This window comes from Pogona vitticeps, chromosome 13 (assembly GCF_051106095.1).
Source record: "Pogona vitticeps strain Pit_001003342236 chromosome 13, PviZW2.1, whole genome shotgun sequence".
NCBI classification, from domain to species: domain Eukaryota; kingdom Metazoa; phylum Chordata; class Lepidosauria; order Squamata; family Agamidae; genus Pogona; species Pogona vitticeps.
In genome coordinates this window covers 12711863-12725168 of record NC_135795.1, presented here as the reverse complement: position 1 = coordinate 12725168, position 13306 = coordinate 12711863, and the positions used below count along the sequence as shown (strand labels likewise).

General features: G+C 41.9%; 1 protein-coding gene and 1 long non-coding RNA gene across 4 annotated transcripts in view; one reads left to right on the top strand and one right to left on the bottom strand.

Annotated features, from left to right (window-relative positions):
• The window catches only part of LOC110082182 (acyl-coenzyme A synthetase ACSM5, mitochondrial), a 43401-nt gene extending 30708 nt beyond the window's left edge, over positions 1-12693 (top strand). For 2 of the 3 annotated variants that reach the window (XM_072982560.2, XM_078381233.1), the window contains exons 7-14: positions 1384-1463; positions 5179-5302; positions 6173-6253; positions 7927-8028; positions 8550-8677; positions 8770-8869; positions 9918-10037; positions 11905-12693. In XM_072982560.2, the coding sequence (XP_072838661.2) occupies positions 1384-1463; positions 5179-5302; positions 6173-6253; positions 7927-8028; positions 8550-8677; positions 8770-8869; positions 9918-10037; positions 11905-11991 (822 nt within the window). In that variant the 3' untranslated portion in view covers positions 11992-12693. The remainder of the gene's footprint in view (positions 1-1383; positions 1464-5178; positions 5303-6172; positions 6254-7926; positions 8029-8549; positions 8678-8769; positions 8870-9917; positions 10038-11904) is intronic. The other variant, XM_078381234.1, reaches the window with a different exon arrangement.
• On the bottom strand, positions 4533-9922 carry LOC110082184 (uncharacterized). The gene is made up of 2 exons (XR_013539061.1): positions 8947-9922; positions 4533-6441 (listed from the first exon to the last, which is right to left on the bottom strand). It is a non-coding gene; the product is annotated as an uncharacterized LOC110082184 (long non-coding RNA).
• Positions 12694-13306: the final 613 nt, after the last annotated feature.

Genomic DNA, 13306 nt, shown 5'->3' with positions numbered 1-13306 from the left:
TAAAGTTTTCTACTTCTCACAATTTCAAAAAAAAGTCATCCTAAGTGACACAGTACTATTTCAGATAAAAGGATCCGTGCTAAATTGATGTATTGCTGTAGCGCTATATCACTTACTAAACAAAAAAGGGAAGTGGAATGACAGCCGCAACAAAAAATGAGGAAAGGAGTGGGTAGTGGAGGGGGAGCAATATTCAAAAGGGGGAGAAATTGGAGCAATCTGAAATGCTGTCTGGATCCTTCTCATGAGAGAAGAAACATCTCCTGTGTTCATGGAAGGATCACACAAGCGTGAGATAAAATTAATTGCACCAAAGATAAGAGGCTAAATTGCACCAAAGATAAGAGATAAAATGCAACCTAGATTGCTCCACATTTCTCTGTCTAGTCGCTCCCTAAGATATAGATCACATATTTTGCATGCAAGGGTCCCATCTTCAATCCCTGACATTTTCTGATCTGGTCAAGAAAACCTGCACCTGCACGAACAGATAATTTCTATAGGGTGACCTTCCGCCCATATCACTGAAATCTGGAGATCATGTGGAGTGATCTACCAACAGAGCTGTTATGCTCTATTATTTCTAGGAGGGCTGTTGCCAAAACATTTAATGAGAAGCATTTTAAAATTTTAAACAGTATGATTAAGAAGCTTTCTTTCTTTTATACATATGCAACACTGTATATTTTCAAATGACATTCCTCACATTCTCCTCCCCCCCCCCCCGCTGGATCTTGCATTTTCTAAAAAACACAAATCATCCATATTTTGTTATTTCTTCCTATTGGTTCTTGGTACAAAATTCCGTACCATACTATATATTTTATTCCTTGTATACAACTACATACGTCATTTACCCAGTAAAAGGGATTCTTCCTCATGCTTTAGTATTGGCAAATCTTCGCTGAAATACCTTAGTGTAAAACAAATAAGACGGTGATGTCATCAGTCATGGCAGGTTTTCAGAAACCTACATTTTCTGACCTGACTGAAATTTGGACGGATTTGCTCCCCTGGCACTGCTTTCGTCATGGAGATGCTCTTGGAGGCCACGAGAGGGGCGGGGCGAATGTCTCTCACTTCCAAAAATCACAGCTGCTGGCATGATTTTACTACAGGCAGCAATTTCCAGAAATTAAGGACTTCCCTCCCACCTTTGACTTCCAGGGGCTACACTATGATGAGAGGGATCTGAAGGGAACCTTAGGACCTGCGGGAGTGGGGGTTCGGGTTGGAAATGCTTTGATTCTGAACAAACCATCCAAGGTGATGAAGTGATCAGCATTACGTTGCATAGGTCTCTCTGCTCGATTTCAGCCACCATGTTCCTAAGCCACATTTGGGGATGCAGGGAATGACTTTAACATCCTTTTCTCCATATAGACCCTTGCAAGATACCCCATCACCACTTTCTGTACCGCTCCCACTGCTTACCGGATGTTGGTTCAGCACGATGCCACCAGGTACTGCCTCAGCAGGTAGCTTGGACCATAAATGCATGGTCACATTTCTAAGGGCATGGATACACGAAGGTAAGACACAAGACAGGTAGGCAGTGGTTTTTCTGAGCTTGGCTTCCTCCATCTAGCCCAGGGGTCAGGGAACTTTTTAACCTTTTACCCCCCAAAAAATTTATATATGCCAACATTACCCCCTTGATTTGAAAGGAAGGAAATCATACATTATTTGAATTCAAAATATTATTGAATCTACACAGGCTGTGTACCAAACTAGCAGGATGCACCAAATTTAATAAAGATGTGCACTATTTTTGCTGGAACACATTGGACTCCAGCCATGGGGTGGTATAGGGAGTAGTAAGGTGTCCAACGTGCCGAACAAGTTGCATTACATTTTTGCTAGCTCGCAGAGGATTTAATCATCATCAGTGGCTGCCAGATTTGTGCTAGCAATGACATGCTTGCTACAGACAGCCAACACAGAGTTGGGGGTGGGCGTTTCCTACCACTTTAATCATTCCATGTGTGGTGTGCAAAAAGGAACAAACCAGGCTAAAGGTCATGTCACACACCCTGGTGCCACAGCCCATTATCAAAGACCGGTGTGCTTTTTTTTATCATCATCAATGGAAAACTCAGCAGTGGCCAGAGGATTGGAAAAGATCAGTCTACATCCCAATCCCAAAGAAGGGAAGTGCCAAAGAATACTCCAATTACTGCACTCATTTCACACGTTAGCAAGGTTAAGGTTATGCTTAAAATCCTACGAGGCAGGCTCTGCTCATTACCCCCAGGATTTCCATTTTTACCCAATTTGGGGTAATTTACCCCTGTTTCCAGACCACTGATCTAGCCCTCTTTATCAAGTATACTTCCTTCTCAGTCTTCCCAAACCTGACACCTTTCAGAGTGGTTGGCCTACAATTCCTATCATCCCCATCTGGCTTATATCAGATAATGATAATATCATTATCTGATATAATGGAAAGCTACCCAGTTGTTGTGCTACTTCTTAGCTCTGCTAAATCACTAATCTTATTTTGGTCTTGGGCTCTCCATCTGCACCCCAAGAAATGCCTTTGTAAAATCAGTGCAAATTCCTGGATGCACATTTTTCATGATTCAGCTTCAACACCCCCTGTCTCTGTAGGAATCTGATCACTGAGAAGGAAGTGGGTGCGTCTTGTTGATGCTGTAGAGGTGTAAATTTCCTAGTTCCTCTATTTTGAACAGAAATCCAGAAAAAAAAAACTAATAACATTCTCCTGAAGGAAGACTTCACTGTGGGGGATTTTTTTTTGCCTACCTGAGAAATCCTTTAGGAAATATCATGGATTTTTTTTTTCATGGAAGAAATGCCAAGTTGCACAGAATTATTATGGTTGCTGCACAGAATGGCATTTTTCCTGGGCATGGAAAGAGCAGAAGAAACCTCTTTCGGCACAGGATTGTTGCAATTCTACACAGAATAATATCTTCCCTGTGCGGGATTCTCCAGAAAGGAGATAAAGCTGTAAAAAAAAATTTTTGGCAGTTTGTAATGAAGAAAAATGGGTTACAAAGGGTGTTTTGTGTGTGTGAGAGAGAAGGATCCCTTTTGTGTAGAAAGGTGAGATATCTACCAGATGCAGGAGAAAGTTTCAGTCTCAGCATGGAGAGATTTGGAAAATTGTCAAGAACAAGAAATTTTGGCATTACTTCTTACAGTCCTGCTCTAGTGCACATACAAACACACACCCAGGGTTCATGCAGGGAGTGAGGAGAACGGTGATCTAATAACATACTCATTGGCCCAGGGTCCCTACATATGAGGTAGAAAGACGTACAAAATCCTAATAGTTCAATCTAGTGGTGCATCTAGGTTATCACACTTCACACATACGGTTTCATCTTCAAAATTCTTCAGGCTACTTTTTCTTCTCTAGATCTTTAGCCCTTCAGTAGATCTCTTGCAGACGCCAGTTAAAATAACACTTACATGAGTATATTTTGCTGCACAAGCATGCAGTGAATATTTTGTGCGGGAGCAGCATTCAGCAGGCTTTAAGCCAACTCAATAAAAAAGGGTGTGTGTGTGTGCCCCAGACAAAAATGATATGAAACTGCATCTTGGATCAGCAATGAATTTGGGACAGATAGAGCAGAAAATCTGTTCTGGATCTGTGCCAAATTTGGGGACCTTTGGTCAAAGGGTTTTCAAGTCTACGATTTTTTTAAAAAGAGTATAGCTGTTCACACTTGTTGAAAAACAGCCCTGACAATTGCTTTGTGTTCTGGTGAGAAATGGGTAACTGATGGGAAAAAAAGGAGTCAGCTTCTGGGATTTATCCCTGCATGGTCTCACTTTGTGAAGGGTAGTGAGCACAAGAGGGCATCCTGTAGACCATCTTGACAGCTGCCATGGGTGTCGTCAACATTCAGGCTGCCAATGCTACGTAAAGCTTGGCATCCTTTTTCCTGCTGGCAATGTGGCCATTATATTGTGCAGTGATACTGGGCCATTTCCTGACATTCTGAATCGTAGATGCAGAAACACAATATCCCACATTCATAAACCAGAGGTTTTTTAAGAATTGAATTTCTAATATCATATACAGTATTCATCCATATAGTTATATAAATACAGTGGTGCCTCGCACAGCGAGGTTAATCCGTCCCAGATTAACCCTCGCTGTGTGAAACATCGCTGAGCAGTAAGAAAAAAGCCACTGGAATGCATTAAACTTAGTTTAATGCGTTCCAATCGGCTGATTTACTCACCGTTCAGCGAAGTTTTTCAATGGCCGGCAGCCATTTTCGCGCCCTCCCCTCGCTTAACGAGGGCGCGAAAACGCTGCACGCGGCCATTTCGGCTGTTCCGGTGGCCATTTTGTTGCCACGGAACAGCTGCTCCGCGGGTCGCAAAGCGAAGATCGGTAAGCGAACCACTTACCGACCTTCGCTCTGTGATTTTCGCCCATTGGGGCCATCGCATCACGATCGAAAAAGCGTCACCGTAGAGCGAATTCATCACTCTATGGTGCGCTCGTTCTGCGAGGCACCACTGTATATGTTTAATTCCTGCACCCTGAGCATGGGAGGATCTTGGACTACAATCCAGCCAATGTAATTAGGATTTCAGTTGAAAAAAATAAAATTCCCCCCCCCAAAGTAACCTAAGAATTGTAGTAAAAATAACAACAATAATGTTGTCAAGCTTTCTAGCATATGTATGTGACAGCATGTTGTGTTTTACAACACACTGGCAAATAATGGAGCAGCCCCATTAACCATAGTGGGATTTACCTCTAAGTAGATGTGCACAGGTTTGTATTAACAAATGTGTGCTAATTATGTATGAAAAGGACCCTTTAGCATATCAAACAATTGCTTTATGAAGACCAGGAAAACAGACAGTCTCTTTCACAGACGTTTAGCCCAAGCTATCCTTCGAATCATTCCATAATTTTGGGGGTTTTACCGTATGCACTGCACAGTCTGAAATGCAGAAGTCTGCAGGTTGTGTTTGGCATAATATGGTGGCAGTGTGGTTTGTGTGTAGAGATGGGCATGGACCGCCCGTTTGGTGGTTCATGCCCATCTCTTATTTGTGAGGTTTAAGAGACACACAATCTCGCATCATTCAAGAGCTTATGAAAATGGGAGAAGAAATCCGAAGGTCACCTGCCTATAGCAGAGAGGCCTATAACCTTCCTTGTTGCCATCATTTCTTCTTAAGCTACAAATTCATGAGCCTGAAGCATTGTGTGACCGGAGGAGAGCCCCTCAACCCTGAAGTGTTTGAGCGCTGGAAGAGACAAACCGGACTGGACATCTATGAAGGATACGGACAAACGGAAACAGTACGTCTGTGTGCTTTTGTTTTTCCACAAATATATCTGGCACGATCACTTTAGAATTTAGACTAAGGAGAGCTGCACATGAATGGGATCAAAATTGGGACAGTTGGCTGCTGCATAGCCTGGTAGTTTAGTTAGAGGTTAGGATTCCCCATCCATAGAGTCCACTCCAGTTCTGCAGGTCTAAGGTGATGATGATGATTACTTTTTAAAATAAATTTGTTGCATTATTCATTAAGGGCTAACCATGTCACCATCTTTACCCTTGTCCCACCCCAAAAATAGTTTACTGCACTGTTTTGCCACTAGAAGATTGAGCTGGTGTCATCAGGCTTAAAAAATATAGGAGAATTATATCTGTTATGCCCTAGTGCCAATTCTAGTGGTAATTCTAGTGAAAATACTCCTGAAAAGGCAGAAGATGCTATAAAAATATTTTTTCTTGTTACTTAGAAAAGTTCCTTTCCAAATGCCTTAAAAATTAACTTTTGACAGTAAATAGAAATTAAAGACGGGGACGAATATAAAAACGGATTGCTTTTTCCAACAAATATAGCCAATTTGGTAAATATTCAACGATCCATATTTGTGGGTTCCAGAGATCTCCACGAATACAAAGGGATGAATATTTACCTGTTTTTTTCGTCCTTCGTATTAAAAAAAACAAACTGGCTGGAGTTCTCTTTGAACTCAGAGGCAGGGAAGGAAAAATTGATTACTGCTGGATAGATTGATAGTCACTCCGTTCCAGAAAGGTCCCTCCCAGCCAAACCTGCTAGAGGCAGCATGCGAGGTTGCAAAAAGTCCTACACATCCCACTTGGAAATCAATTGAAATCTCATTAATCTGTGCTTCTCCTTCTCTCTGTTGCAGGTAACAATATGTTCTAATGCAAAAGGAATGAAAATTAAACCTGGCTCCTTGGGAAAGGCATCTCCACCTTACGATGTCCAGGTAGGGGTGTAAAAAAATACATAATGGATTCTTCATTCTTCTTAATTCATCCTGTCTTTATCCAGTGAGATAGGTGGATAATGAATTTTCAGGCCCCACACAATTCCTCACCTCCAGGCCATTTTCCCTCATCAGGGTCTCCACAATTTTCACAAAGCCCACTCTTCGCATTATTTGTGCAAAATCTCCTATGAAATGCAAAACACATGTAAGGAAATCAGAGAACTGCTGGTTAATTTTCAAAGATCCCTCCCTGTAGGTCAGCAGGAAACAATATGGCAATATAATAGGGTGGGTCTGGGACTTGACTAGGATATAGTGAAATAGTCTGTCCAGGGTACATCTTCCAAAGCCCAACAAAACTGAAAATAGCAACTAGAAGAGTTGTCATTTTTGTGCTACGTAGGGGATATATGGAAATAAAACCTGTTTTTGTACAAGGCACATTTCACTATTTCTCAGTTATGTCTATAGTGAACAGACAGTAAAGGTCTCAAGAGTAAGTTCAGGCTTTTTCAGAGTCTCTGCATGTCCCGGGCTGCGTATGTGAAAAATTTGACAACGGATGGGGCCAGGCTAGGCACACCCTGGCATCTTTAAAATTCAGCGGCAGCTTCCTAGTCTTGTGGTTCGCTTTATTCCACAGAATTTAATGGGTTTTCCATTGGCAACGGAGGCAACCTGAGTGTGTAGCCCCATTTCTCCACACAAGTGAAACCCCTTTGGGTATTTTATGTTTCTGTCGATTAGACAGATGAGGAAGAGGGGTACAGTAGCCCCATTCCTCCTTCCTGTTCAATTTTCATTCTGTGCAACTATGAATGGAGAACGGATGCCACTGAGAACTACAGTGGTGCCTCACTAGACGATAATCCATTCCACTGAAATTGCTGTTTAGTGGAGTCATCGTCTAGTAAAAAGCATTTCCCCATTGGAATGCATTGAAACCTGTTGAAACCTGCATTCCAATGGGGAAGAATCGTCGTTGTCTAGCGAAGATCGGTCATAGGAAAGGCGCTTTGCGAACCGCTGATCAGCTGTTTAAATAACTGTCTTGCGAAGCTTAAGTCCCGAAAACACCTGTTTTGCAAGCACAAAATCATTGTCTAGCGAAAATCGGTTTGCGAAGCAGGGACCAAACATTGTCCAGAGAAATTCCCCCATAGGAATCACTGTTTTGCGAATCGCTATAGCGATCGCAAAAAGTCAATGTCTAGCGAAAAACTATCATGCGGGGTAATTGCCTAGCGAGGCACCACTGTAAGTGACCTTTTGGATTTTCATTGGTTTTCAAATCATCAGCATCATCTTGGAACTGTGGAGCAGGAAGGGACCTTATGGATCATTGGATCCAGCTCCTGTCAAGGAGGCACAGTGGGGGAATCAAACTCCCAACCTCTGGCTCCACAGCTGGATGTCTAAACCACTGAGCTATCTAGCAGTTCCAGATATAGAAACACTTTTGAAATTAGCACTGATCCACTGAAACTATATATCCCTCATCATCATTGCTTTACTCTGTTCTTGGTCTAGATGGGCGGGGTATAAATCTGATTAAATAAATAAATAAATAAATAAATAAATACATAAATACATAAATACATAAATACATAAATAAATAATATTCTGGTTTGCTTTTGGTTTGTTTTTGCTTTTATTTGTTTGTTCATCAGATCCTAGATGCCGAGGGCAAGATTCAGCCTCCAGGGGAAGAAGGGGATATTGCAATCAGAATCGAACCCAAGCGGCCCTTTTGTCTGTTCTCATCCTACCTAGTAAGCATTACTTTTCACGTGCCTTTGAGCGACACTTGTTAGCTTGCTTATGTTTCATTTTGCAATATACGTTGCTGGTGACAGTGCCGGGATTTTATTCAGGTCTTTAGCCTTCCCATGGACTTTGCTCTTAGCGCTCTCCTTATTCTGTGCTATGAAAGGGATACTTTCCCAGCAGGCAGGGTAAGGAATGGCAAAACTGTTTGTCTGGTGCAAGCCTTGGGGGGGCACAGGCTGAGCCCCACGCCCCTGCCAAAGGCCTGCTCCCATCCTGTAGTATCTCCTACCTTTGCCTTCCAGGGGAGAGTCCTGACCTCATTATTTTCTTCTTCCTTGGGGGGCAATAGTGAAGGATTGGGGCCAGATGGGGAAGACAGGTATGCAGGTGACAAAAGTGGCAGATGGCAGGACATGGGATCCCTGCAATGGGTGGAGGGGGGCAGAGAGACAATGCCCAAAGTAGACAGATTAGCAGCCACAGACAAAATGCCTGTGTAGAATCATGTTTTAATTCTTCCCAGGACAACCCAGAGAAAACAGCAGCCAGTGAACGTGGAGGGTTTTATATCACTGGAGACCGAGCAACTAAAGACGAAGATGGCTATATTTGGTTTGTTGGAAGATTGGATGATGTCATTAATTCCGCTGGGTAAGTTCACTAGACTCGGGTTTGGTTGTCTTATTTGTTTGCTCTCTGTTCTGTTCAAAAGCTCCCGAGAAACGATCCCATTGTCTCCTTAGATATCGTATCGGACCCTTTGAAGTGGAAAGTGCTTTAATAGAACACCCGGCCGTGGTTGAATCTGCTGTTGTCAGCAGCCCAGATCCTGTCAGAGGCGAGGTAATCAAGTCGATTCAGGACCAGGTGCAAAATTTGAAAATAAAATAAAATAAAATAAAATAAAATAAGTTTCTTACCAATTATGGGGAGATTTGTGTTTCCTACCAGGAGGTTTCACTCTTGATAGGTTGCAAATTCCCTAACATTTGTTCAATGATTGGTCTTCAGGCAAGGAGCAAAATTCACTCGTACGTTGATTGGTTTGCTCTGAAGCTTTAGAAAAAGATGTCTGTATGGGTAGAACTTTTTACCGCTTCCTCATTGCAAAGTTGCCCTCTCATCAGTTTTTGTCTTCAGTCATTTCGTCTGGACGTGCCCAAACATTGTACTGTAGACATTAAAAGACCCACTCAGAATTAGGATGGCAACTTAATTCATCACCAAAAATGAGAGGAAATGCATAGTAGAAAAAAAAGAGGACATTATTTTGCATAAAATTGCATAGGCTAATTTATGTGAACATCTGTGAGGTGTGGGAACGCTATAATTCAAATGAATATACTCAACACCACTCACCATAACTGGGGGGACTATCACTCTGTTCATGGCCTTGTCAGTGACTCCTGTGTAGGAAATATTCCATTCAGCACAGGAATTGTAACAATCCTGTACAGTGTGGTGTCTCTTCTGCCCTTTCCAAAGGAATCCTGCACAGGAAGGGCAGATGAAACACCACTCTGTACAAGATTGTTATAATTTCTGTGCTGAATTTTGACAATCTTGCATGGTTTTGTTGTTGTTGTTGTTGTTGTTGTTGTTGTTGTTGTTGTTGTTGTTGTTGTTGTTGTTTGCCTTTCCTGGATAAATCCTATGAAGAGTCTTGGAAAGAGTTGTGATTGATTGGCTGGCTGGTGAGCCACCTGTCTGGAACCCTCAACAGGATCACTCCACCACATTTTGTTGCAGATCTCATATGTCTTGGGTCACAATAGCCAGTAGACCAATATACCCAAATAACTAATATACCAATGTGCTAAGAACCCAATTGTATCAAAGACCTACATTTTCTCAGAGTTTTCTCAGAATGCATATCATTCTTATTCAACAGGTAGTGAAAGCTTTTGTCATTTTGTCTCCTGCCTTTTCATCACATGATCCCGAAAAATTAATCAAGGAACTCCAAGATCATGTGAAAAAGGTCACTGCTCCCTACAAGTATCCTAGAAAGGCAAGTATTTTTCCTCTCCTGAGCAGGAAAATTGCATTGGATCAGTATGGAGGATCACACTGGAAAATCAAAGTTATTTTCCTCATTTACCTATTGAATTATTTAGGATGTATGTTTGGCTATTGTACCAGAGAGAGCTGACACATCAGGGCTCTTCCCACATTATTTGATGGGATTGTAGAGTGGTTCGACTCGCACTTTCGAAAAAGTTACATTTTTTGTTTGGTTGTAAGACGCTGTTGACCTGAATAAATTGATGATGGCCGTGTTGTAGAGATAGGAATGAATCTGATTGTCATACTGGTACCACAACTGCTGTATGGTCCTGTTCTGCACCCACCCCCAGCCAGATTCCCCCAATTACCAGCGTGTGCATGCTCTACCCCTCCTCCTCTTCGGTCATCTCACCAGTTGTGGCAGTAGCACAGACTTCCCTTCTCTGCCTCCTCCAGCAGTTGCCCACTTAAAGGCAGTGCTTCAGCCATCCCTGCCCCGCCTCCTCATCTGAGAGGGCAGCTGCTAGAGGAGAAGGACATTGTGTGCGCCTACTGCAACTGGTGATGTGACTGAAGAGGAGAAGGAGCACAGCGTGCACTAGCTGGTGAGTGGGGGAATCCAACTGGAGGGGGGGAGTATGGGGCCACATGGCACCTGCAGTGTCAGTACAATAATTCTGCATGATCCAACAATCCAGATTTGTGCCCGTTTCTACTGGGTTGTGTCACGGTTAAGATGTTGGTTTATTATTATTATTATTATTATTATTATTATTATTATTATTATTATTATTATTATTATTATTATTATTATTATTATTATTATTATCATCATCATCATCATCATCATCATCATCATCATCATCATCATCATCATCATCATCACCACCACCACCACCACCATCATCATCATCATCATCATCATCATCATCATCATCATCATCATCATTTAGTAGTAGTAGTAGTAGTAGTAGTATGCTGCATTTCTCCCAACAAGGGACGCACAGCATTAAAATTCACACAATTAAAAACACAATAAGTTAAATAATAAAAGACAAATTAAACAATATATGATTTAAAATAAAATGAAAACATGAAAAAGATTAAAATTATCTGCTAAAATGGGGTTCAGGGATCCAGTTGTAATTGTTAAAAGCCTGCCTGAAGAGATGGGTCTTTAGCTTTTTTCAGAAGGATAAAAAAGATCTGATCTCCCGAGGGAGAGCGTTCCATAGCCTGGGAGCTGCCACCGAGAAGGCCCTCTCCCGTGTCCCCCATCAGCTGTCCTTGTGCTGGCAATGCGACCGAGAGGAGGGCCTCCTCTGCTGATCTTAATCACCGAGAAGGCACATCTAGGGAGATACGGTCCTTCAGGTAGCCTGGCCCAAAGCTGTAGAGGGCTTTAGAGGTACTGTTGTAGAGAGGTTTGGGAGAGCGTGGGATGCAGTGGGCAAACTTGGACCACGCTCAGACTTTCAGATTGACCTGTCTCAAAGGTCTATTGTAATCTTTTATTATTCCTGCCCATGCAGGAGCCTGTGTTAATATTGAAGTTGTTACTTCTGCAGTAAAGAGACAAACAAACTGATGCCTCTGATCTTCTCAAAGTAAATTTTTTTAAAAATATGCTTAAAACGTTAGTACTGTAAAAATGTTCTTTTTTAGAAGACTAGAGGCATCTACTGTATTTGCTTGTTTCAGGCAAACGTGATGATTTTGACATTAGTGCTAAAGCATTATTCCAGAGTTGTGGTAGGGATAGGAATGAAACCAGCAAATCCATAAAATAAGTGAAGTGTAAGCTCTTTGAAGCTTTGAACTGGCACAAGAGTACGTAAAAGTCAGAAAATCTTTTTGCTTCCCCAACACAGGTTGAGTTTGTACAAGAGCTGCCCAAGACGCCTGCTGGAAAAATCCAAAGAAGTATACTAAGGAAACTGGAATGGGCAGGAAAATAGCTTCAACTGAGTGTTTCCAAATAAATCAACCTTCTGACATCTGCTATTTTATGTTGGTTACTTCCAATATGGCAGTGGTTCCCAGCCTTGGTTAACCCAGGTATTCTTGGACTACAACTCCCAGAAACTCCAGCCAACATAGGTGGTGGTGAAGGCTTCTGGGAACTGCAGTCCAGGAATGCCTGGGTTACCCAAGATTGGGAACCACCACAATATGGGAATACGAACATAATAGTTTAGAATTGCCACCACTAGATTCAGAATGGAGGTGATGACATTCAGCCTCTTCTAGGCCAAGAACAAGGAGAAGATGCCTTGAAATTTCAAAGAAGACATCAGGACGGTAGAAATTGTTGACATTCTCCCCCAGGTTTTCAACTCCTGAATTCCTGCACTATGTCTGCAAAGTGGAAGTATTTGGAATCATTCATTATTCCATTTCTTAAATTTCCAAATTTTGGGTGGCGCGTGCATAGTTTTCTACAGCTTACAGACCTTCCATTTGTGCATGTTTTTCTCTCTTTTGGATAGTCCAAAGTCCATCTGAATACAACAACAGCAAGGCTCCTGTTGCGTGGTATTTATGAGTTGTGAACTCTTCATTAATAAAACACTGAAAGCCAATGATGGACGGCTGCAGCCCATGAAATGTTGTTGAGCTGCAACTCCCAAAAGCCCGAGCTACAATCAAGAATGCTGGACTACCATTATATTTTATTTTTATCCTGCCTTTCCTCTCTAGAGGGACCCAACACAGCTTCCATAGAATTTTAAAAAACAAGAGATATAGCAATTAAAAATACAATCAATTACAATATTAAAACACCTGCACACAAAATATGAGTTTAAAAAGGAAATAGAATTCCAAAAACAGATGGGCTTTTTTACATGCTGTTGTCACCCACTGTGGACTCTCCACAGTTATCCATGCCTTTTCCAGCTTAAATGGGAGAATCCAGGAAGCTAACATTCTCCCACAGGAAAAGTGATGTCTAAATTTACTAAATCAGCATTTTTATTCCAAGAAGGATTATTTATGTAACTGTGATGTCACTGTATTTTTTAAAATCTCCTCAGTCTCTCGCTTTCTCTCTTTCTCTCTCCTTTCCTGCAATCTCTTTTCCAGACGATATTTGGTTGCTTGAGGCTCAGCTGGAAATTGTGCCCCATGCTGAGTATTACCCAAAGATATTCAAGGTACTCTGTCAGTTACTCAAAGATAGCCAAGTGACTTGGCCTCAGGAGGCAGAGTATCCCACAATTCTGTCCAGTGCTTCACTTCTCATAGCAGTACGACCTGAGGTAGTACAGCATC